Source organism: Bubalus bubalis, chromosome 7, assembly GCF_019923935.1.
Source record: "Bubalus bubalis isolate 160015118507 breed Murrah chromosome 7, NDDB_SH_1, whole genome shotgun sequence".
NCBI classification, from domain to species: Eukaryota; Metazoa; Chordata; class Mammalia; order Artiodactyla; family Bovidae; genus Bubalus; species Bubalus bubalis.
The window spans coordinates 1905679-1928772 of NC_059163.1; the positions used below are offsets into that span (position 1 = coordinate 1905679).

Below are 23094 nucleotides of genomic sequence, written 5' to 3' on the forward strand. Positions count from 1 at the left end.
AGAACTGGACCACCAAGGAATTTTCTACATTCTTTGAATTTTGACTGTTAAATCAAACTTGCATTCCTAGGTTAAATCCCACTAGGTGTGGTCTAGAATTCATTGTGTGTGGTGCTGGATTCAGCTTGCTAGTGTTTTGGTGAGGAACTTTATGTCTACACTTATAAGGGGTACTGGTCTGTAGTTTTCTTGTGAGGATTTTGGTTTTGGTATCAAGGTAATGCTGGCCTTTTAGAATGAATGCCTTCCTCTGGATTTTGGCAGAGTTTATGAAGGACTAGTGTTTGGACCAACTCTTGAGGGTTAAGTTAGCTCAGTTGTAAGAGGAAGCAGTGGAAACACAGTGGACAGAGGCCTGAAGGTGGGAGCGTGGTGGATTTGAGTAACGCCAGCCCTGGGCTTGGCTGGTGCAGGCACATGGTGGGTGGAGGGCAGGAGGAGAACCCGTGAGAGAGGTCCACAGGGGCCGGATCCGGAAGGGCTGGTGGCATGTGAGCAGAGCAGCCATGGACATTGGGTGTGTGTTAGAGAATGTGCCAAGGGGAGGGTGATGGAGGAAGGAGACTGGAGGCCCAAAGGGAAGTGAGGAGAGGAAGGGGTGGCACCCAGAGGTGGTGGAGAGGGGCACAGGCAGGGGGGCTGGGGTGGAGGCAGCCTGGGGGGCTGGGAATGCTGTTGGGAGGGGTTGGCAAGGGCACTGTGAATGGGCACGGAGCGAAGGGAGGTTGCTGGGAGAGGCCAGGGCTGGCTGCGCTGGCCTGAGGGGGAGCCGGTAACCAGGGGCAGGCAGCCAGGTGGGAGCAGGGCTGAAGCTAGACCTGCCCTCTGCTGCCCGTGGCCCATGTTAATCAGCAGTAGAGGAGGCTGAATGGTGGGGAGGCCACCAAGGGCCTCCGCCAGCCTTGGGGGTCTCCCGGGAGAGTGGAGAGTTCCAAGGAGGTGGGAGTTGCCCAGGACCAGACCCCTGACTCCTGCGGGGAATCCCGGGTCAGACCGGCGCCGCAGCCTTCCCCGGAGGGGGCACTGTCGCCCACCAGCCCCGCCTGAGCCGAGAGGCAGGGCGGCCCTCGCCCCGACTGACCAGAACCCCTCAGGGTGAGGTCCAGGGAGAAGGCATTTTCCCAAGGACTCCGCCTTGCGGAGCCGGGTGGGGCGGGGACCTTCTAGCCGCGGGGCCGTGAAGCCGGCTGCCCGTTCGCCTCTGAGGCTTCCTGACTCCGGGCGGCCCCCTCGGGGGTCCTCCTTGCGCCCGTGCACCTCCTCGTTCGGGGCGGCCGGGGGAGAAACGGAGGGCCGGGCGGGGCGGCGCCTCACCTGCCCCGGGCCGTGCGAGGGGAGGAGCGGGGGGCGGAGCGACCCGGGCTGGGGCGGAGCGAGGGGCGGGGCCGGACGGGGCGGCCCGGCTGGGAGCGGGGCGCGGGGAGGAGCCGGGGGGCGGAGCGACCCGGGCTGTGGCGGGGCGAGGGGCGGGGCCGGACGGGGCGGCCGGGTTGGGAGCGGGGCGCGGGGAGGAGCCGGGGGGCGGGGCGGCCCGGGCTGTGGCGGGGCGAGGGGCGGGGCCGGACGGGGCGGCCCGGCTGGGAGCGGGGCGCGGGGAGGAGCCGGGGGGCGGAGCGACCCGGGCTGTGGCGGGGCGAGGGGCGGGGCCGGACGGGGCGGCCCGGCTGGGAGCGGGGCGCGGGGAGGAGCCGAGGGGCGGGGCGGCCCGGGCTGTGGCGGGGCGAGGGGCGGGGCCGGACGGGGCGGCCCGGCTGGGAGCGGGGCGCGGGGAGGAGCCGGGGGGCGGGGCGACCCGGGCTGTGGCGGGGCGAGGGCGGGGCTGGGCGGGGCGGCCCGGCTGGGCGCCGGGCCGGGGGCGCGGCGGCATGGCGGGCGCCGGGCCGTGGCCGCGGGCCTGGAGCCGCCGGGAGGCTGGCTCTGGGGCCGAAGCGGCGGCCGGGGCGCGCGGCCCGGGGCCGTGTCGGTGCGCACAGGGGAAGCGGGTGCGAGCTGCCCCCCCGATCTCAGCCGGGCCCGCCGCGTGGACGTCGTGAGTACCGAGCGGGACCGAGCCGGCGCTTCCGGCGAGAACAAAGGCGGGCTGGTGGGCGGGGGCCGGCCCCCCGCGGGTCTGGGGGCTCCGGGCGGGGCGGCGGCCCGTCTGTCTGCCGGCACCTCCTTGGGCAGGCACCAGCGCTGGGCCCTCTTCTCCCTACGCCCGCGGTGCTCTGTCCTGTGCCTGCCGGGCGGGCACGGGGGTGGCGCGCTTTTGTCATAGCCTCCGCTGTTGGGGGACGCAGACCAGAGGGCTGGCTTTGTGTGCAGGGGAAGCTGGAGGGGGCAGCCCTCGGGACCTAGGCAGAGGGCGAGGCCGGGGCCCCAGGGAGGAGTAGGCGTCCGGGCAGACTGAAGGCAGCGAACATTTGGTGGAGCACTCTGGCTTGCCGAGAGCAGTGGTTTTCTGTGTGTGTGTGTGTGTCTGGGGATGGGGCAGCAGTTCCAGCAAGACTGGGCTTCTGGGTCTGACCCTGACTCCTCCAGCTTCACTGTGGACCCAGGAGGGATGAGGCACAGGTGGGATGGGGGCAGGCACCGGAGAAAACAGCACAGGGTCGGGGGTGCAGTTCAGAGGGACCAGGAGTAGAGGATGGGCCGGAATGTAACTGGGCATTGAGGTGCCTCACAGAGGAGGGCACTCTGAATCTGCGATTTGAGGGATGAGTAGGAGTTCTCCATGGAGGAGGGGTAGCAGCCATTCCAGGCTCAGGCTGGAAGTGTGAGACTGGAAGAGCCTGCCAGGTTTCTGGGAGAGTGGCTGGAACAGGAGGAAGAGGCTGTGGAGTGGGGTCCTGGAATGGAGGGTCATGTGTTAACCCCCAGGCAGGCAGCCTGTCCCTGGTGACTGCACTGTGTGGTCCCTGCCTGAGTGATGCCCCAGGCTGACGGGGTGTATTCCAGCCAAGCCAACACATGGTTGTCGTGGCCATGGTGGGCAATAGCGTGTTCCCATCCCTGGCTAAGACATGTCCCCTTCCTTTTGTGTTGAAGCTTCATGGCGGCCGAAGAGACACACTGGCCTGTCCCTATGAAGGCCATCGGTGCGCAGAACTTGCTCACCATGCCTGGGGGTGTGGCGAAGGCCGGCTACCTGCACAAGAAGGGCGGGACCCAGCTGCAGCTACTCAAATGTGAGTCTCCTGGGTGGGGGTGGGGGGCATGAAAGGAGGCCCCGGGGATAGGGCTGAGCCTCCCTGGGCCTCTATGGCAGGTAACCCACCTTCCTGAGCCCCTGCTTCCTTCCTGCCATGGGCCCTCTGGAGTTTCCCTTCTGTCTCTGCTCATGCACCCTCGGGCCCTGAACTTGGCCTTTCTAGCCCCCAGGGCTGTGGGAGGGTCTGGGGTGGTGCAGCTGGGGGAAGCTGGAGGGCATCGGACACACAGTGCTGACTTCCCGTGGCCAGGAGCTGTGGGCCCTTGTTGGTCTGGTAGGTCTGGCTCCTGGATGGTGCCCTCACTGTACCAGTTCGGTGTTCAGTGAGCCAGACAGTCACTCTGTCTGTAGTGAACCCATGTGCCAAGCCAACACCCATCTGTGTGCTGGGTCTCTGGAGAGTTTCATGAGACCAGGGCTCTGGTCCCTAGGCTCCAGGCCTGGGAGGTGCTGGGCTTTGAGACACTGAAGGCCCAAGAGCATCAGGACCTTGTCCATCCCTCTGACCAGCTGCGAGGTCCCATGGGGTTGCTCTAGCCGTGCCCTCTGCTAGGGACTCCCTGACCCTGTGTTGCCTGGTTGAGGTGCCCCAGGCTGACTGGTTTGGTGTCTCCCTCCTCCTCTTCTGAACCAGAGGCTCCAATGAGGGCCTGCAGCTGAGCTGCTCCCGGGCCTAGGAGGAGGTGCTCAGGGATAGGGCTCTCACCATCACTACCTGGGGTCGGCTCCATGTTGGGCGGGGGAGGGGAGCACTCTTGTTGGCAGCATCTCTGGGCTTTTTTGCCCCCACCCTCATTCCACCACCTCCCAGCAGCTGGGCAGCACCAGCAAGGTGGCTCTGGCTTCCCTGGCTGCTGGCCCTGTCTCTGGCCTTCCTTGAGCCAGCTTTAGTCCTTGTTCCTAGGCGCCACACAGTCCCCCTGAATCTCCCCCTGCATGGGGGGGACCTGCATGCCCATCAGCCTGCTGCCCATTTAGACTCTGGCCTGGAGCCATCCTGGGCCTCTGGGCATGGTCCCCAGAGTGGGGCCTGCCTGGGGCCGAGGCTCACCCACCCTGCCCCGCCCGCAGGGCCCCTGCGCTTTGTGGTCATCCACAAACGCTGTATCTACTACTTCAAGAGCAGCACATCCGCCTCGCCGCAGGGCGCCTTCTCGCTGAGTGGCTACAACCGGTAAGTGCCCCGCGGACTGTGCTGCTGGCCTCCGGGGCCAGTGGCTCCCCCTGGCTCCCACTAAGGTGGGTCCAGGCCTTCCTATTTGTGACCCCAGCCCTTTGGACCAGCCCCACCTCTGCCAGTCCCTCCTCTCCTGAAAGCCAGCCCTCAGGCTTGGCCAAGGGCCTGGGGGGGAAGCGAGGGCCTCCACCAGGGTTGGAACTCTCCAGAGTCTCCCTCAAGCCCTCCTTCCTCCCCACGCCTCGACCTCTCCCCCACTGCTGCTGCCTTCTGGCCGGGAGCCCAGCCTGCTGGCTCAGGCTGTGCGCTGGGGCTTTAATCGGCCATGAGCCTGCCCCCCAGGGGCTGTGTGACTGATGGTCCGCTGGGCCGTGGAGCAGGCGCCCGGATGGGATGGGGCGTGTTGGCGTGTGCGGGCCTGCCCTCAGCCTTGGAGACCTGCGTTGCAGGGTGTGATTCCTGGCTCTAGGTCTTGGGGTCACACCACCCAGGCTGTGGGGTCACACCACTCCGGTCCCCTGAGGAGGGCCTGGCCCTTCCTGCCTGGGAGAACCCGCGGGTCTTGTGGGGTCAGTGGCAGGACGGGGACCCTTGGGAAGTGATTCTGGGCCTTTGTGCGCATCCTGGCTTCCAGCGCAGTGCCAGGTCTGCAGGCGGAGGACAGGGGAGGCTCCAGGGCCCTGTGGCTGCCAGCGGGCACGGGGGGCGTGGAGCTCTGGGGTCCTCTGAAGAGGGACATTTTTTTTTTTCCTGCACCTGGAAGATTTTTTATGGTATGAATCTTTCTTTTTTACACAACTGTGTTTCATAAAGTACAAACCTATAGCACGGGAAGAACAATAACCAGGTCAGGTATTTAAATACATGTTTTGCACCTTCTGATATTTAGTCCTCACAACAGTCCTGTATGATGATCAGGGATGACGTTGCTGTCCCCATTTTACAGATGGAATAACCGAGACTCCAGAAGGTTAAGGGGCTTGCCCAGGTTAGCCAGGAAATAGCCAGAAACTCAGATTCTCCAAGTGCTCTTCTTTCTAAATGTCTCTCTGTGCCATAATGACAGGAGCTAGAGAGACATTTCTTTTCCCCAGACACACCACCCGGAGCCTGGTGGGGGTGCCACCTTGCCCCAGGGTATGGTCCAGGCTGTCTGATGGCACCTGCCCGGGTGCCCAGCCTGACCGCATGCCCCCAGCAGATGTGATCATTCCCTGAACCCCATGTCTCGGCTGCGGAAACAGCCGCGGTGACTTTTCTGAAGTGCTCTGGGGCACGCTGCCTGGGAACAGGGGTGGGGCTGAGGCTGACCCGAACCCCGTGAGGGTCCCCCAGCAGGCAGGCCAGGGGTTAGGCGGGGTGCCAGGCATCCAAGTAAAGTCTCGCTGGGGGGGCCAGCGAGGGTGGCGTGTCCTTGACTCAGAGCCCCGCACCACTGCTTCCTGGAAGCCCACCTGGGTTGGCACCGTCTCTCACCACCCTCCCTTGCCTACATGCTTCCCTCTGCTGCAAGCACCCAGGCCTTCAGGCCACAGCGTGGGGGCGGGGGGAGAATGACCGTGTCCCTCGGGACGTGGTGCTGGGGGTCAAGGCCTGTCCAGGGGCCGGTCTGTGCTCAGGTGCTCCCTGTGGGCGGGGAGCAGATGATGACCTCTGGTAGTACTGCCCGCAGGGTGATGCGGGCGGCTGAGGAGACGACATCCAACAACGTCTTCCCCTTCAAGATCATCCACGTCAGCAAGAAGCACCGCACGTGGTTCTTCTCTGCCTCCTCTGAGGACGAGCGCAAGGTGCTGGGGGCAGGGGACGGGCGCGACCCCCATGTAGGCCCTTGCACTCAGGGTGGCAGTCTCAGGAGGAACCCTGGGTGGGCCGGCGGAGGGCTGCAGCACCAGAAGAGCCAGCCTTGGGGGTCAATGCAGACCAGCCCAAGCGGGGAGGGCAGGGCAGGTGAGGGCGGGTCCTGCCCGCTGAGGCCCTGGCTCACCTGCAGAGCTGGATGGCCTTGCTGCGCAAGGAGATTGGCCACTTCCAGGAGAAGAAGGAGCTGCCTCTGGACGCCAGGTGGGCGGGGCCTGGGGGTGGGCGGGGTGTCCCTCAGCCGGGCCACAAACCCCTGGGGGCTGGGCCCAGGGTCTCCTCCTTGAAGGCGCTTCTCCAGGTGCTACCTGGGCCGCGTGTGTGTGGGGTGTGCCCCTGAGTGTGTAAGCCTGTGTGTGCGTGCGCCCTGTCGGGGGCGTCTGTGTGGGAGGTGACATGTGGTTTTACCTGTCCAGCCAAGAGGCCCGGTTTTATAACGGCTTAGTCCTTTGGGTTCCCACCCCCCTTCATGGGGGAGTGAGTCCCCAGGGCGGTGGGCCAGCCTGTCTGGGTCTTGCTGACTGCATGGGGAGGCTGGCTCAGCAGACAAAGGGGCTCTCTGCGAGGGAACAGCATCTGCCCGATCCTTTCAGAGATGAGAATTCCAGTGGGCCCCTGCCTGAGCACCCAGGGCAGGAGCAGGCGAGGACCTGGGCCCAGCCCTGAGGCCTGGCACCAGGCTGGGCAGTCACGGGGTGTGCCGGTGGCAAGAACCATAGTGGGGCTGAGAAGGCAGTCGCCGCCCCCTGCAGTCTCCTGTTCTCTGTGTGTCTGCGTGTCCAGCTCTTTCCTGTGTCCACACGTCTCTGCGCATGTTGTTCGTGTGCTCTTCTGTGTCTGCGTGCCCACGCCTGCGTTTGCGTCTGTCTGCATGTCCCAAGAGTGCGTGTGTCCGTGTGTGTGAGTGCAGGCTGCCCCCTGCCCCGTCCTCACTGCCTGCCCCACTCTCAGTGACTCCAGCTCGGACACGGATAGCTTCTATGGCGCCATTGAGCGGCCGGTGGACATCAGCCTGTCTCCGCACCCCACAGACAGCGAAGGTGAGACGCGTCCAGGGGCCCAGCCTGCGCCCTGCACAGCTGGCTGCTGTGCAGGAGGGAGGCATAGCTGACTGGCCTGCCTGCTCTGCCCCTTGGGCTTTCCCAGGCAGCCTGAGTGTCCTGGGTCTGGGGTCCCCATCCTGGCCCCTGCCTCCCTGAGGGGGTGGGATCGGAGGGTGCCGCCCAGCAGCCTTGGGCCTGACTCCCGTCCGCCCCGCAGACTATGAGCATGACGACGAGGACGACTCGTACTTGGAGCCTGACTCCCCCGAGCCTGGGAGGCCCGAGGGTAGGTAGGGCGGGCCTGCGGCCTGGGCAGTGCATGGGGCGGGGAGCAGGGCCTGGGGGCTCGACAGAGCCCCCCCCAGCTGGGAGTGGTCGTCTGGGTACGGCTCTGGGTGGCCTCCGGCCTGACCTTCTCCACCTTGGGCCTCAGTTTTCCTCCTTTGGCTCAAGGGTTTGGAGGATCAGACCAGGAGGGGCTGGCTCTGGTCTCTGATCTCCTCCAGTTACTCTGGGGTGGGAGAGGGGCGGTTCAGGGATAAGTTGGGGGGGCCCTACACTTAGCCAGGCCCTGGCTGAGCCGGGGACAGGAAGGCTAGCCCTCTGTGAGCACCTCTGGTGGCCATGTGGTCACTCCCCGCCCCACCCAGCCCCGCCTCCCACAGCCAGGGCTACGGGCTTGTACCCGCATCCCTGGGAACACAGGGAAGGGTGTGGGAGGGCCACACCTCTGTCCTACCCTCTCTCCTGTCACTTCTGCCTCTGCTGTCTGTCCCCATCTCTCCGTCCCCTGCCTTCTGTCTCGTTGCTCACTAGTCCTTCTCCCACCCCATTCTCCTCCCCTAGCTCCTTTTGTCCTTGTCGCTTTCATTATCCCCGGGGACTTGGCCCAGTTCTTCCACCCCCGCCTACCTATTCCTTGACCTCTTCCTCAGTGACCTTGGCTTCTGCCTTCCTTAGTCCCCTCACGGCCTCCTCTTAGCTCTTGTGGTTGTTGTTCAGTCTCTTAAGTCGTGTCTGACTCTTTGCGACGCCATGGACCGCAGCACGCCAGGCTTCCCTGTCCATCACCAACTCCTGGAGCTTGCTCAAACTCCTGTCCATCAAGTTGGTGATGCCATCCAACCATCTCATCCTCTGTCATCCCCTTCTCCTCCTGCCTTCAATCTTTCCCAGCATCAGGGTCTTTTCCAATGAGTCAGCTCTTCGCATCAGGTGGCCAAAGTATTGGAGCTTCAGCTTCAGCATCAGTCCTTCCAATGAATATTCAGGACTGATTTCCTTTAGGATGGACTGGTTGGATCTCCTTGAAGTCCAAGGGACTCTAAGCATCAAGTCCACTCAGCATCCACTAAATGTCTTGTAGCAGCTTGAACGTGTCATGAGCAGACCCAACCTGTCACCCCCCAGCCAGCTCCCGCCCTTCCTCCTCGCCTGTCGGTGGGAGTCCCAGCTGCCCTCTGAGCCCAATCCTGGGAGGCTTCCTGATGTCCTCTCTCTCTCTTGCCCCCCCCTCCGGGAACCTGATGCGGCACCTGGGCTTCGGGAAGTTTTGCCCAGGCTTTGGAGGGCGGTTGGGGTGGGCCCAGTGGCGTGAGGCGGGCCAGACCCAGAAGGAAGGCCACACCAGGAGTGCCAGGTGTGGGGGGCTGTGGGGCAGCCAGGCTGAGGGGCAGGGGCCTTGGCTGTCTGCTGCCCGCCGAGGGGGTGCAGCTGCAGCCTCCAGCGGGGGACGCCCGCTTACCACGTGGCTCTCTTTGCTCTGCAGACCCCCTGATCCACCCACCGGCCTACCCTCCGCCCCCCGTGCCCACGCCCAGGAAGCCAGTCTTCTCTGAAGTGCCCCGCGCCCACTCCTTCACCTCCAAGGGTCCAGGCCCCCTGCTGCCACCCCCGCCCCCTAAGCGCGGCCTCCCGGACACCGGCCCGGCCCCCGAGGACTCCAGGCGGGAGCCGCCACCCCTGCGGTGGGTGGAGCCCGGCTCCAGGGTGCCAGCCGTCTCCCGGAGGATGAGCGACCCCCCGCCCAACATCCTGCCCCCCGGGCCCGGCCTCCGGAAAGCCCCTTGCTTCCCTGAGAACAGCAGCCCCAGCCTGGAGCCCCGGATCCCCATGCATGGGGTCAGCCCCTCCAGCACAGCCACGGCTGCCTCCCGGAACTGTGACAAGCTCAAGTCCTTCCACCTGTCCCCACGGGGGACGCCTGCCCCCGAGCCCCCACCTGTGCCGGCCAACAAGCCCAAGTTCCTGAAGATGGTGGAAGAGAGCCCCCCGGGGGAGGCAGCCAGGCCTGGACCCCGTGTGCCCCCCGTGGCCCCCCGGCCACCTCCGCTGAAACTGCCCATGCCCGAGGGCGCAGACCGGCCTCCCGTCCTGCCCCGGCCAGAGAAGCCGGCGCTCCCGCACCTCCAGTGAGTCTGTGTGGCACAGGACCCCCCCTGCCCTGGGACACCCCTCCCTGGCATGTTTACCCTCTGGTGACCCCTTCTCCCTGCCCCTGGCTCTCAGCCCATGTGGGTGCCAGGCAGCCCTGGCACGGGGGGAGCAAGGCTGCTTGATCGCCCACCTGCCTGGACTGACCGGCTGCCCCTGAGGCCTGCTCCAGACCCCGTGGGCTTCATTGCTGGGCAATGCCAGGAAATGCGTGTATCATGGCAGCCCCAGCCTGTGGGGCCCTCAGCGGTGAAGGCTCTGGGTCCACGGGGTGAGCCCCGAATGGATGCTCCTGCCCGGTTCTCCCCAGGTGCCCTTGACCGTGTCTCGCTCCCCCCCAGGGCTCTGTCAGTGCCGTGCCCATCAGGACGTCCCTGGTGGTTCTGTCTTGTGAGGGGCTGCAGAGTCGCAGGCCGGGTCCCCGTGTCGGGCTCTGGGCCTGGCCCCGAGCGCCACAGGGCTGCCTGGGGCATAGCCAGTCGTCCACAGCACAGCCACACGCACAGCCCGGTGGCCCGTCCAGGGTGGCCTCCCTGAATCCTCCCTGGAGCCCTGGAGGCTTAGGAGCACGTGGTCACGTGTGAGGGCGTGTCCCTTTGGCTCGGGCTGTTGGCATCTGTTCCCAGTGGCTGTCAGGGGAGCGTGGCTTGGCTGAGGCCACAGGGCTGGTCCGTGGCAGGAAGACCGCCCTCAGACCAGGGCCTTTAACCGCAGCGTTCAGAGCTCAGGACGCCCTGGGCCAGCGATCCCAGCTCAGGCTTCTGGGCCTCAGGCGATTCCTGCTGTCCTAGGGCGGTCAGCACGGACAGCCCCCTACACACACCGCCCCCGCCCTGGAGCTCCACGGTCACGAGCCTTTGACGGCTGCCGGGGCTTCAGGCGCCAGACCCGCTGCGTTCCGAGGCTCGGTGTGGTAGCTCGGAGGGCGAGGGGGCGGTCACCGAGGGGAGTGGGGCATTGTCCCACATCCAATGGAGCCACAGCCTCCCTCTTGTCCCGCTCCCAGGCGATCACCCCCCGATGGGCAGAGTTTCAGGAGCTTCTCCTTTGAAAAACCCCGGAAACCCGTGCAGACTGACACGTCGCAGGCGGACGCTGGCGGGGAGGGCTCTGACGATGACTATGAGAAGGCGAGGCTGGGTGGGGGGGTTGCCCATATCTCAGTCGTCGAGGGGGTGGGGGGCTGCCGGAAAGCTGGGGGCTCTGGGGCTAGAGGGTCAAACCCGGTGCAAACTCCTGGTTCCCAGCACAGGTTGGCAGCCAGTGGGGAGGAGGGGGCCCCCACCCCCGGTCCTGGGCCATGACCCTGACCCTGACCCTTGACAATGACCACTCAGGTGCCACTGCCCAGCTCAGTCTTCATCAACACCACAGAGTCCTACGAGGTGGAGAGGTCAGTGTGCAGTCTGCGTTTCTCCACGGCCTTGTTTTGGCAGACCTGAGGTTCTCTGCCGGGGCCCCCCGCCTCAGGTCTCCCCGCCTTTCTGTCCCCCCACTCCTGGGGCTCTGTGCATCTGCCGCTGTGGCCCCCGGTGCTGTCGGAATGGGGGAGGCAGGTGGGCCTGGAGGGTCCCCGAGAGCTGCCCGCGGGTGGCTCCCCTCCACGCAGCTGTGTCGCCATAGGCTCTTCAAGGCCACGAGCCCCCGGGGGGTGCCCCAGGATGGTCTCTACTGCATCCGGAACTCCTCCACCAAGTCGGGGAAGGTAGGCACCCAGGGAGCTGGGCCTGGGGGTCACCTCACCATCGGGAGTGATGCCCACCCCCAAGCACGGGCATGAGGCAGGAAGGAAGGCGTGGGGTTCCTGTTCCTGCACCTTGAAGGGGGACTTCCTGGGGGCGGTGAGCCTGGTGGGACGTCTGCTGGCTCTGCCCAGGCCCCTCCAAGGGTGACTTGTGTGACCTCACTGAGCCTCAGTTGCCCCGTGATTATCAGGGGCAGCCCCAGCGTGGACCAGACATGCCGCTGTCACTCACGTCTCACCCGACTCTGAGGGCAGGAGCCCCAGGGCGAGGTTGCCCGTCGCGACCCTGCTCTCCGTGTGCAGGGCTGCCCTCCCCCACGGACCCAGCCTTGACTCTGCTGCCCACCGGCTCGATCTCTGAGGGGCCTGCTCGGGATCTAAGGGTCATCGTCTTCCCAAGATGAGCGAGCCCTGTGCTGCGTGCTTCTCTCCCTGCAGGTTCTGGTCGTGTGGGATGAGACCTCCAGCAAAGTGAGGAACTACCGCATCTTTGAGAAGGTGAGCAGGAGGCCTTGCTGAGGGCCCCTGGAGAGGGGGTAAGCCTGCCCTGGGGCCTGGCTGGGGTCCCGGGAGTCTCCCTGGTGGAGCGCAGCAGCGGGCACTCAGAGGCCCGTGCCTCCAGACTCCCCTCCTCCCTCCCCTCCCCCTCTCCCGGCCCAGCTGTGTCCCCCACGGACCCCAGAGGAGATGGGGTGACCCGCCCCCGACCCTCGGCTTATCTGCAGACCTTGCCGGCCCCTCCTGGGCGGGCGTTGCTGCCGAGCGCCCCATTTCACACGGCAGGCAGGTGGGCCAGCCCCCCCTGACCCTGACCCCCTCCACCCCAGGACTCGAAGTTCTACCTGGAGGGTGAAGTCCTGTTTGTGAGCGTGGGCAGCCTGGTGGAACACTACCACACCCACGTGCTGCCCGGCCACCAGAGCCTGCTGCTGCAGCACCCCTACGGTTACGCCAGGCCCAGGTGACACGGGCGCCGCGCGGCACTGCGCAGGCCGCCCGCCGGCCCGGCCCCAGGCCGCACAGGAGGAGGCTGACCTGCACGGGAGGCCGAGTGGGGCCAGTGGCGAGCTCTGACCCGGGGCCTCTCCAGAGGAATCTCAAGGCCAGGCCCTGGGCCCCAGAGGATGGGATGGGGCTCTCCCATCTCTTCCTGCCCACTGCCCAGGGGCCCAGGGCCAAGCCCGGGCTGGACTTCATGGACAGGGATGGAGGTCCCCCAGCACAGCCACCCTGCACTGGGCTGGGAGCTCGGCAGGGCTGGCGTATTTGGGGTGGGGGGACGGGCTGGACCCCCCAGGAATGTTACAACACAGGCTCCGTGTGGGGCCGGTGCTGAGCAATAAAGCACAGATGACCGTTGCACTGTGGCCAGGGCTAACTGAGTACCCACTCCAGGGTCCAAGCAGTGACCTCGGCAGGTCAGCTTGCCCTAAACGGTGGCCTTGTCTTCTAGGCACAGGTCACTAAATGGCTTGCTCTGGGTGCACAGCTGGTCACAGGACAGGACCCCAGAGTCGGACAGTCTGTGTTCCAAACCTGTACATGAAGGGCCAGATTCCGCTGCTGTGAGTCCAGTCCAGGGCAGTGAGGCTGCAGAGCTGAAGGCCCCGCATGTCTCTAGTTGAGTCATTCGCTGGATTAACCAGCAGTTGGGAGACAGCCGGGTGGGAGGCTCTCCCGGTGTCCACTGTCCGTGGCAGAAGGGTCTGCAGGGGCTGGGAGCTTGGAACCAGCTGGGGGCTCCAGGAAGGCTTCCTGGAGGAGGTGATGGCCGCAGTGCTGTGGGAAGAGTGGGCCCTGTGTAGGCCAAGGATGGGTGGGGACGATGGAACCAGACGTCCAGGTGCTTCGGTCCGTACTCAGCGCAGGCCCAGCCCTGAGTACCTCCATGCTTCCTGTCGTGAATTCCAGCAGGGCTGGTTTCCCTGGCGTGACCATCCGGGGTGAATTTCTTTTCCATAAAAACAACCTCAGCTGGTGTCAGGGCTGCCAGGGAACCCAGGGCCATTTGATTCTCCGCACTGCCCTCTTTTGCTAGGAAAGAGGAATTTGCTGTGTAAAACCCAGGCCGTGAGAGCACTTGTGCCCACTAGCACTGATTAAAAGTCCCAGGAGAAAGTCATTCACGCATCCCCTCCTCTGCCCTGGGGCACGTCCTGGGTGAGGTGGTGGTCAGAGAAGCAGAGAGGGGGCCGGGCAGACATGTTGGCTCTCTGGTGGAGAAGACCGCGGCCGTCTGCTTCCAGAAACTGGGTGTCCAGCACCAGCTCTGCAGATGTTTCCCACTTTAGCCCCCGGGGATGGGGGTGGGGAGGCGGTCACGGCCTCTGGGTGACCTGGGGGTCACTTAGGGACACCCCCACTCTGGGGATTTGGGGCTCGGGAGTCCTGGTGTTCCTCCCCCAGCATCTGCAGGCAACGAGCAGTTTGCCCTCCTTCAACCGCTCTGCCCTGAACCCCTGGAGGCACACCGTTCCCGCGTGGCCGTCACTTCCAGTGGGGACTGGGGTCAGAGACGCAGTTTCCAGCAGGGCTCGGGGTCTGCTGTGCTGGGGACCGCCACAGGAGGCTACTGCTTTTAGCTGGCGTGCAGCTGCTTGGGAGCCAGCTCGTGTTTGAAGACCCCAAGCTGGAAGGTGTGGAGGTTCTGGCGTCCAGGGCCAGGTGACAGGTCCTTCTGGCCGCCTGGACAGATGGAGCCTATTGCTGCCGGAGACCCAGCACAGGGCCTGCTGGGACAGCTGCCCAGCTCTGTGGACCACGCAAGCTCAGGGCCTCGGTTGCTAGAGTGTGTGGGTTGGGGGGGCAGTGGATGGGGCACCAGATGTGGTTCTCTGACGTGGAGGTGGGGGCGTCCCAGACCTGCCAGAAGGTTCTGTTCCCCACGTTGGCTGGAGGGTGGTTAGCAGCGAGCACTTCCTGTACTCGAGGCGCTAAGCTGTACACGACTTAAGCCGCTGCTCTCCCAGCTCCAGGCAGACCATTTCACAGGTGAGAAAACCGAGGTGCAGAGCGGCCTGGGTTTGCGTCCCAGCATGTGATCTGCCCTTGGCCGCTGAGCCCAGACCCTGGCGTCTGCCCAGCAGCCTCGGATAGGCATTTTGGGGTGTCTGGTTAATCTGCACCCCCCAGGGTTCCATACCTGCCTTCACCCAGCGAGGGGGACACAGCTGCTGGGGTGGCGGAGGACAAGACCACCCACCTCGCTTCTCTGCCCTCCCAGCCCCAGTCTGTGGGTAGACCCGCCGGGAGGCCCACCCAAGGGGCCATGCTGCCCCTCACCTTACAGACAGGGAAGCTGAGGCTCAGAGAGGCTCCGCTGACCTGCCCAGCCCGTTGGTTGAGTCCGGAGGTGGTTCAGTCCCTGCCCTTGGGAAGAGGCCCCAGCTGCTTTGAGGGCTCCTCCAAGCCAAGCACTGAGCCTGGTTTTACTCTTCCTGCAGTTGATCAGAAAGAGCACAGAGAGCCCCTGTAACTTCTGTTAATAGTGATTTTTTATTGTGAAAACGTGCTTTTAGAACCAGAAGAGACCTGACGAAACAAACTGGGATTGCTCCCTGCCCCACCCCAACTCTGGGTCACATGGCGTGGACGCCCCCTGCTGGCCTGGGCGGGGAGTGGGGTAGGGAGTGCTTCCAGCAGCCCCCGCTGAGCACCAGGGGTCTTGGCTTGGGGCCAAGGGGCTTCTTGTCCAGCTGGGCGGCACTGGGCTGGCCTCTGGAGGGGATGGCAGGGCCACCCAGGGAACATCAGGAGAGGGAACTGGTGATGGACAAACCTGCGTCCCCAGAGGAGGGGCAGTGAGGGGAGGACCGAAGCCCCCTTCTGGCTGTGACCTGGCAGCAGGGAGCCCCTGGCCGGGCAGCCTGCACACACATTAGAGATGGTTGCTGGTGGCCAGGCCACCAGCACTCTGGGGAGGGAGAGTCACAGGGCATAGAGCAGCCCTGACCCATCTGCCGCCCTCAGAAACCTCAGAGGCTGCCTGATGGCTGCCCCTGTGTCTCCCTCCAGCTGCATCCTGGCCACACCCTGAGCTACTCAGAGCTGAGGCGCCTCCTTTTCCTTTCATTTCCTGTGGAATAAAATGCATTCAGAAAAGAGAACCACACACAGATGTACAGCGTAGCATTGCTACGAGGGGGACCGGCCCCCGGTGCCCTCCCCAGCTCAGCGCCACCCCTCCCGTCTCCCCTGGCTGTGGGGGGCTCCTGCTTTACTATGAAGCCTGCATCTGTCTCTGTGCTTTCCTGTTTGTGCACCTACGTGAGTGGAGTCATACCCATGCAAGTTTTGGCATCTGGCTTCTGCATGTCGTGTCTTCCAGGTTTATCCAGGTTGCTGTGCATAGGTGTAGTTTCTTGCAGAAAACTTCTGTTGATGGTATCGTAGTTCATGGATCCGTTTTCCTGTGGATGGACGTTTGGTTTGCGGTTTGGGAGAATCGCAGATAGCGCCGCTAGCAACTGTCGTATGTGCTTCTGACCCGCGCGCACACGCTTCTAGGCTGTGTACTCAGGACTCGTGCGTTCTAGGGCATCAGGGCCTTCCACTGTGTCCCAAGAATTCTGCGGTAAAAGATCTGTGGTTCCACATCCTTGTTAACACTCGGAATTGTCAGACTTTTCTACATCTCTGCCAATCTGGTGGGTGTATAATTATGGCTTTAATTTGCTTTTAGCTAGTTACTACTGGACTTCCCTGGTGGCTCAGATGGTAAAACATCTGCCTACATTGTGGGAGACCTGGGTTCAATCCCTGGGTCGGGAAGATCTCCTGGAGAAGGAAATGGCAACCGACTCCAGTACTCTTGCTTGGAAAATCCCATGAACGGAGGAGCCTGGTAGGCTACAGTCCATGGGGTCGCAAAGAGTTGGACACGACTGAGCGACTTGACTCACTCATTGGACGTGAGCTTGAGCAAACTCTGGGAGATAGTGAAGGACGGGGAAGCTTGGCGTGCTACAGTTCATGGGGCTGCAAAGAATCTGATACGACTTAGTGACTAAACAATTACTGATGAGGCTGAGCACATTTTCACATATATATTAGCCATTTTGATTTTGTCTCCTGAGAAGTGTCTATTCAACTCTCCTGCCCATTTTCCTGTTTGTCTTTTTCTATTAATCTATAATAATTCTTTATATAGCCTCGATACTGTCAGTAACACATGTCATGTATATCTTTCCAACTCTATAATTGTTTTTTGGACGGAGCATGGGGTAAGGATTCACTTTCCTACCTCCCCACAGAGGGCTTCCCCACCTTTCCCTGTGTTGTTTACGTATAGTCTGTCCCTTCCCCAGGCATCTGCAAACCCCTCGCCATCTATCTGTACACGTGTAGGTCTGTGACTGGCCTCTGTTCTGTTCCGTTTGTCTGTTTCTGTGCCAATGCTGGATAGCATCACTGACTTGATGGACGTGAGTCTGAATGAACTCCAGGAGTTGGTGATGGACAGGGAGGCCTGGCGTGCTGCAATTCATGGGGTCGCAAAGAGTCAGACATGACTGTGCGACTGAACTGAACTGATGCCAATACCAGGCTGTCTTAATTACTGTTGTTTAGTTAGTTCTGTTGGGCTTCCTTGGTGGCTCAGTGGTAAAGAAGCTGTCTGCCAATGTGGGAGATGCGGGTTTGATCCCTGGGTCCAGAATATCCCCTGGAGAAGGAAATGGCGACTCACTCCAGTATTCTTGCCTGGGAAATCCCATGGACAGAGGAGACTAGTGGGCTGGAGTTTATGGGATCACAAGAGTCAGACACAACCCGTCAGCTAAACAACAACAACAGTTAGTCCTCATGTCTGGTAAAGTAAGTCCATATTTTTCTTTGAATGTGTCTTGGCTGTTCTAGCTCTTAGTGTTTCCATGTAAGTTTTTTCTCCCATGTTTAAGTTTTAAAATCATCTAGTCAGTTCCATTAATGACAACTCAGTTGGTGTTTTGACTGGGAGTTCATTACAGCTGTCAATCAACTGGTGGACATTTGAAATCAGTGATTCTTCTGATTCATGAACGTGGGTCTCTCCATTTGGGTCTGTCTGTAAGGTTTACCGATGGGATTTTTATAATTTGTCCTTTGGGGTCTCGCTTAGCTTTTGGGAGGTTTGATTCATAGGTGTTTCGTATTCCCTTTATCGTATATGGTTTTAATTCTTTGTTATGTGACGGTGGCATATAGGACACACTTTGTCTTAACTGCAGCAATTTGTCCATTTGTGTTTCATGTAATTAAATCTGTTGTCGTATTGTTCCATTTGTGCGGCTCTTTTTCTTTTTCTCTTGTTTTTTCTTGCTTTTGGATTGAGCAACCTTTTTTTCTTCTTTTCAAGCATGCCACTTTCCCTCTTCTAGTTTGAAAGTTATATAGTCTATTTCTGTTCTTAACTAAGTTTAGAGCAGTCAGTACTTTTACTGTCCTGCTCAACACAAGGAGTACAGATGACTTTTTTGGTTGTACTCTGTGGCATGCAAGATGTTAGTTCCCTGACCAGGGATCGAACTCATGCCGCCTACGGTGGAAGCTTGGAATACTAACCACTGGCCTGCCAGAGAACTGCCTTCAGGTGGCTTATTTCATTGATCTCATTGTTTGATATTGATATTCATTGTTGTTTGTGTCTAATATTGTATTTTTATTTTTTTAAGCTCCTACATAGAGGCTTCCCTGATACCTCAGTTGGTAAAGAATCTGCCTGCAATGTGGGAGACCTGGGTTCGATTCCTGGGTTGGAAAGATCCCCTGGAGAAGGGAAAGACTGCCCATGCCAGTATTCTGGCCTGGAGAATTTCATGGACTGTACAGTCCATGGGTTTGCAAAGAGTTGGACACGAGTGAGCGATTTTCACTCGCAAGACAGTATCACTCACAAGATACACAATACCTCCCTTATTCTTTTTTTTCTGGAAAAGGGAAGTGTACTTTAATAGCATTTAAACTTTTTATGATGATAAAATGTACGTAAGTTTACCATTTTTACCATTTAAAGCGTACAGTTCCGTGGCATTCAGTACATTCATGTTGTGAATCGTCACCACCATCCATCCACTGAACTCTCTTCATCCTGTAAGACAGAAGCTCTCTATGTGTTAAATAGGAACTCCCCATTTCCCCCTCCTCCCTTCCCATTCCCCCCATTTCCCCTTCCAGTGTTGCCCCTGGCAACACTGTCTGCTTTCTGTCTTATGAATTTGACTACTCAAGTCCCGCACTCCAGTATTCTGGCCTAGAGAATTCCACGGGCTGTATACTCCATGGGGTCGCAGAGTTGGACGTGACTGACTTTCACTGGCCGCTGGCAAGGCCCTCATACAAGTGGAATCATAATTTGTGTTTTTGTGACTGACTTGTTTCACTTAGCATTATGTCTTTTAAGATTCATATTGTAGCCGATGGCAGAATTTCCTTTTTAAGGCTGAATATTATTCCATTGTATGGACAGACCACATATTGTTTATCAGTCTATCAAAGACAGTTAAGTTGCTTCCTCCTTTTGTTTATGGTTAATAATACTGCTGTGAACATGCATGTACAAATGTTAGTCTCATATATACCACGAAGTGGAATTGCTATGGCATATGGTAATTCCTTAACTTTTTGAAGAACCACCACACCATTTTCCCCACTGATTGCATCATTTTACATTTCCACCAGCAACGCACAAGCGTTCCAATTTCTCCACTCCTTGTCAATACTTATTTTCTTTTTTTTTAAAAATAAAATGGCAATCCTAATGGATGTTAAATGGTATCTCATGGTGGTTTTGATTTGCAATTTTTTAATGCTTAATGATGTTGCGCATCTTTTCATGTGCTTATTGGCCATCTATATATCTTTGGAGAAATGTCTGTTCAAGTCTTTTGCCCATTCCTTAATTGGGTTGTATACTTTTTTGGTGTTAACGTGTAGATAGTGTTTCTTATATGCAGTTTTCTTAAGATTGGGTTCTTCAGAAGCAAAACTTGAAGAGGAATCTTGTGCAAGTGATTTATTGAGGGAATGTTCTCAGGATAAGCTGAATGGGGGAATTAGGATAGTGCAAAGGGAAGAACAAGGGGAAGAGGTGGTTCAGCTGGAGGGTAGCTTTAACCTGGACCTAAGGGAATCTGGACCCGCTCCAGTGCTCCTGCCTGGAGAATCCCAGGGACGGGGGAGCCTGGTGGGCTGCCGTTTATGGGGTCGCACAGAGTTGGACACGACTGAAGCGACTTAGCAGCAGCAGCAGCAGCAGCAAGGGAATCTGGAGTATGACTGTTCTACCTAGTTGGTTTTGCTTTGAAGGGACCAGCCTTTTGTACCCCAGGTCAGCCAGGTATTGTCCAGGTAGGGAGATAACCTCCTGGGGGAGGCAGCACTCTGGAGAAAGGGGGTCCGTGGCAACTAGCAGCTCACACTCACAGCACCTGGAGAGCGGACCACTTGTAGCACCCACCCAGAACAGGGATGTGCGCTGGGCACCAGTGGCAACTAAGTCCACCCCTTGAAGGGCTCAGATCCACTTAATGTTTCTCACATTCAGTTCAGTCCATTGAGACATGGACTCTTCAGTGTTTTCACTGGTCCACGTACCTGGGAGAACTTCCGGACGATGGATAGAGGGATAAACTGTGTGGCCCCCACTGCTGCAGTTGGCCTCAAAGCCACACTGATACTCCCTTTCCCACCACGCATTCCAGACTGTTCTTCTCAACTCACCCTCTGGCTCTGGGAGTCTGAGTCCCTGTGCTTATCAGGCCATGTTGCTGCGTCTCACCTTATACTTTTCACCTTTGTTTGACCTGGGTCTTTTTCATATCTTCTGTGTCACCACTTAACGTGCTCAGTGGTCATCTACTCCCCTCCCTTCAGCAAGCCCCCACTGACATCTCCTGTGGGCCAGGCTCTTTTGTTGGGTGAAAGGGAAACAAAGTGAGTGATGCAGAATTGTGAGTCTTGTCTTGAGACAAGTCCGCATCCAGGAGATCAGAGGTCGCTGTCTCTTATCCACGGAGAGTGTCCCTGACCCTTCTGCAGACCAGGCCAAGGAGGACCCTGCTGGGAGGGCAGGCCTGGATTCCACACTATTCCTTCACTGCCCAGCTCTGGGCCTCAACTTTCTATGGGTATAAAGGGAGCTGGCCCATATGGCTCCTGCGTCTTCTGGGGACTCCTATGAGACCAACAGGAGGGGCAGTTTGGGGAGGCGCCTCCAGGTCACTGGCAGATGGCCTGGTCTCACCGATGCCCTGGTTCTGCGAAGGTCCCTGGTGCTCTTGCTCATCCAGCATCAGCACGCCAGGCTCCGGGCATCAGGCAGCGGCCGCATCGACGGAGCCTTATCAGGATCCACAGGTCTCACTGTCTTGGCCCCACCCTGGCTGCCAGCCCGGCCCCAAACTCTGGGCACAGGAGCACAGACTGGGCACAGGGGCAGAGTCCATCCACTGGAAGAGTGGGTGAGTCGGGCAGGGAGAGGCCTGGGGCCTTAGGCCGAGAAGGGCCTGGAACGGATCCTTTGGAGCGAGCTCCTGCGCTTCCTGCAAACCTGCCCTCCAAGAGCCTAAGTGAAGTGAAGTCACTTCAGTCGTGTCCGACTCTGTGCGACCCCATAGACGGCAGCCCAACAGGCTGCCCCGTCCCTGGGATTCTCCAGGCAAGAACACTGGAGTGGGTTGCCATTTCCTCCTCCAATGCGTGAAAGTGAAAAGTGAAAGTGAAGTCGCTCAGTCGTGTCCGACTCTCCGCGACCCCATGGACTACAGCCTTCCAGGTTCCTCCATCCATGGGATTTTCCAGGCAAGAGTACTGGAGTGGGGTGCCATTGCCTTCTCCGTCCAAGAGCCTGACCAACGACAAATGAATGAGGCTTCCAAGAGCCTCACCATCGACAATGAATGAGTGGCCGAGCGGCTTCGGGTGAGCGGGCGCCGCCGGCACGCCGGCCCGACCTGTCTCAGCGACGAGGCCTGTGGGCCTGCGAGCGACCGTCCCCACGCGCTGGACCCCGCCCGGTCCAGGCCGGGGCTGGGCGGCCGAAGACCGACTCTGCCAACAGGCGGCAACCCCGCCCGCTCAGGCCCCGCCCCGCGGCGCCGCCCGCGCCCAGCCAATAGCAGCACGGGTTGCTGGGAGGTGCGGCAAGGGCTGGGCCTATGGGGTGGCGCGTTGATGGGCTGCGGCGCCGCAGGCCGCACCCAGCTCGGGCGGCTGGGGCTGTGAGGAGGGCTGAGGGGGCGGGAGGCCGGGCGGGCCGGGGCTGCGGGCCGGGGTTCGCGCGGCGGACAGGGGGCGGAGCCGGAGCCGGAGTCGCCGGAGCGGACGGGCGGCTGTCGCACTGGGACCTAGGAGCCTTCGCGCTGCCCGCCATTCGCCTCTGAGGTGAGGCTGGTGCGCAGCGCGGCGGCGGGCTCGGGGCTGCAGGCAGAGCGGCGGGCCTTCGGCTGCGGCACGGAGGGCGGGGGCCGCCTTGGGAGGGGTCCCCGCCTTTCGGCCGTCGGCCTTGAAGGGCGGAGGCGGGGTGGGGGGTGCCTATATCCTGCAGACCCTTGGCCCCAGGGGCTGGTCTGTGGAGACGGCTGGACAGCTTGTCGGTGGGCTGGGTGGTGGGCTTCGGGGGTCCCTGTGGAGAAGGAGGGCGCGGGCTGGACGGTGGCCCGGCCCGTGGCCCCGCGGTGCCAGCGGCTCCAGGGTTCGTGCACAGACGCAGGCAGACGCGGGCATCCGGATCCTGCCAGCCGTCTGCTCTTTTTTTTTTTTTAAGAAAACAACAGCTTCTGCCGTGAGAGAGAAGCCACATCTGCCTGCGGACGGTAATAGGGCTGTCCTGCAACTTGATTAGGGAAGGGGCTATTGCTCCTCGCCCTCTCTTTCCTTTCTTTTTCGTCTCGGGGAGTGTCAGAGGGTCTCTTGCCTGTTAACCGTTGTATTTTTGCTCGAGTAATTCATGGTCAGGAGATGTCGTAAGCTTTTGCGTTCACTTCATGCATTCTTACCTTAAAATAAGTATTTTTTTGGTTAACCTGAAACTGCCAGCAGTGGTGTGACCATATGATTTTATGCCCAAGTGACAGAAAGCAATTTGTCATATCCGCACGGGCCAAAAACATAGCTGAGCGTTGTATGCAATGCTGCTCGTAAGTTAGAGAAGGATTTTTTTTTTTTTTTTTTTGCGGGTGAAAAATGTTACTTCTTAATGATAGGAAATAAGCTGTTGAAAGGTCTACTCTGTCGTCTTAAACACATCAGTGAAGGCGCCCAGTGAAGTTGGAGTCGATGAGCGCCAGAGAGGGGAGGGCACCCCAGGCAAAGATGAATTGTATGAGGGTGGGATTGTACAGCTGGGGTCTTTAGTTAGCGGGCAAGTGCCAGCCCACGTGTAAATTAGTTATTTAAATCCAGAATCTTGGTATTCTGATTGTGCGTTACACTAGAATGGTAAAGTTGTTTTTTAAGGAAGTGAATGGTTTTGGCAGTCCCAACTGTTTTTCAGAGTTTTGATGTGGTTTACAGCAGGACAAATTACTTGTGTGGTTTCAGTTACAGAGGCTTACCGAAAGACATGAATCTAAATTCTACCCAGTCTTCAAAAGGTGGGATAGTTTCCTCTCTAAAATATAATTTATACAGCTAGCCATTTTTTTTCCTTTAACTCTTTGATGTTGTCTGA

At 60.1% G+C, this 23094-nt stretch overlaps 2 protein-coding genes and 1 long non-coding RNA gene across 17 annotated transcripts in view; 2 read left to right on the forward strand and 1 right to left on the reverse strand.

The window, feature by feature from the left end:
- The window catches only part of SH3BP2 (SH3 domain binding protein 2), a 35797-nt gene extending 22991 nt beyond the window's left edge, over nucleotides 1–12806 (forward strand). For 4 of the 6 annotated variants that reach the window (XM_025289621.3, XM_044945557.2, XM_025289622.3 and 1 more), the window contains exons 2-13: nucleotides 3028–3167; nucleotides 4262–4364; nucleotides 6040–6157; nucleotides 6361–6431; nucleotides 7179–7267; nucleotides 7488–7556; nucleotides 9039–9681; nucleotides 10710–10833; nucleotides 11041–11096; nucleotides 11327–11408; nucleotides 11886–11945; nucleotides 12275–12806. In XM_025289621.3, the coding sequence (XP_025145406.3) occupies nucleotides 3032–3167; nucleotides 4262–4364; nucleotides 6040–6157; nucleotides 6361–6431; nucleotides 7179–7267; nucleotides 7488–7556; nucleotides 9039–9681; nucleotides 10710–10833; nucleotides 11041–11096; nucleotides 11327–11408; nucleotides 11886–11945; nucleotides 12275–12412 (1689 nt within the window). In that variant the 5' untranslated portion in view covers nucleotides 3028–3031 and the 3' untranslated portion in view covers nucleotides 12413–12806. Of the gene's footprint in view, nucleotides 1–1850; nucleotides 2030–3027; nucleotides 3168–4261; nucleotides 4365–6039; nucleotides 6158–6360; nucleotides 6432–7178; nucleotides 7268–7487; nucleotides 7557–9038; nucleotides 9682–10709; nucleotides 10834–11040; nucleotides 11097–11326; nucleotides 11409–11885; nucleotides 11946–12274 lie in introns of those variants that run through there. The other 2 variants (XM_025289619.3, XM_044945558.2) reach the window with 2 other exon arrangements.
- A 2120-nt stretch (nucleotides 12807–14926) lies between these two features.
- LOC112586136 lies at nucleotides 14927–16255 on the reverse strand. Its single transcript, XR_003110509.3, has 2 exons — nucleotides 15730–16255; nucleotides 14927–15522 (listed from the first exon to the last, which is right to left on the reverse strand). It is a non-coding gene; the product is annotated as an uncharacterized LOC112586136 (long non-coding RNA).
- A 5354-nt stretch (nucleotides 16256–21609) lies between these two features.
- Nucleotides 21610–23094, forward strand: part of ADD1 (adducin 1) — a 90882-nt gene continuing 89397 nt past the window's right edge. For 4 of the 10 annotated variants that reach the window (XM_025289585.3, XM_025289584.3, XM_025289591.2 and 1 more), the window contains exon 1: nucleotides 21613–21806. The gene's annotated coding sequence lies outside the window, so the exon portion shown is untranslated. Of the gene's footprint in view, nucleotides 21807–22096; nucleotides 22238–23094 lie in introns of those variants that run through there. The other 6 variants (XM_025289579.3, XM_025289588.2, XR_003110508.2 and 3 more) reach the window with 5 other exon arrangements.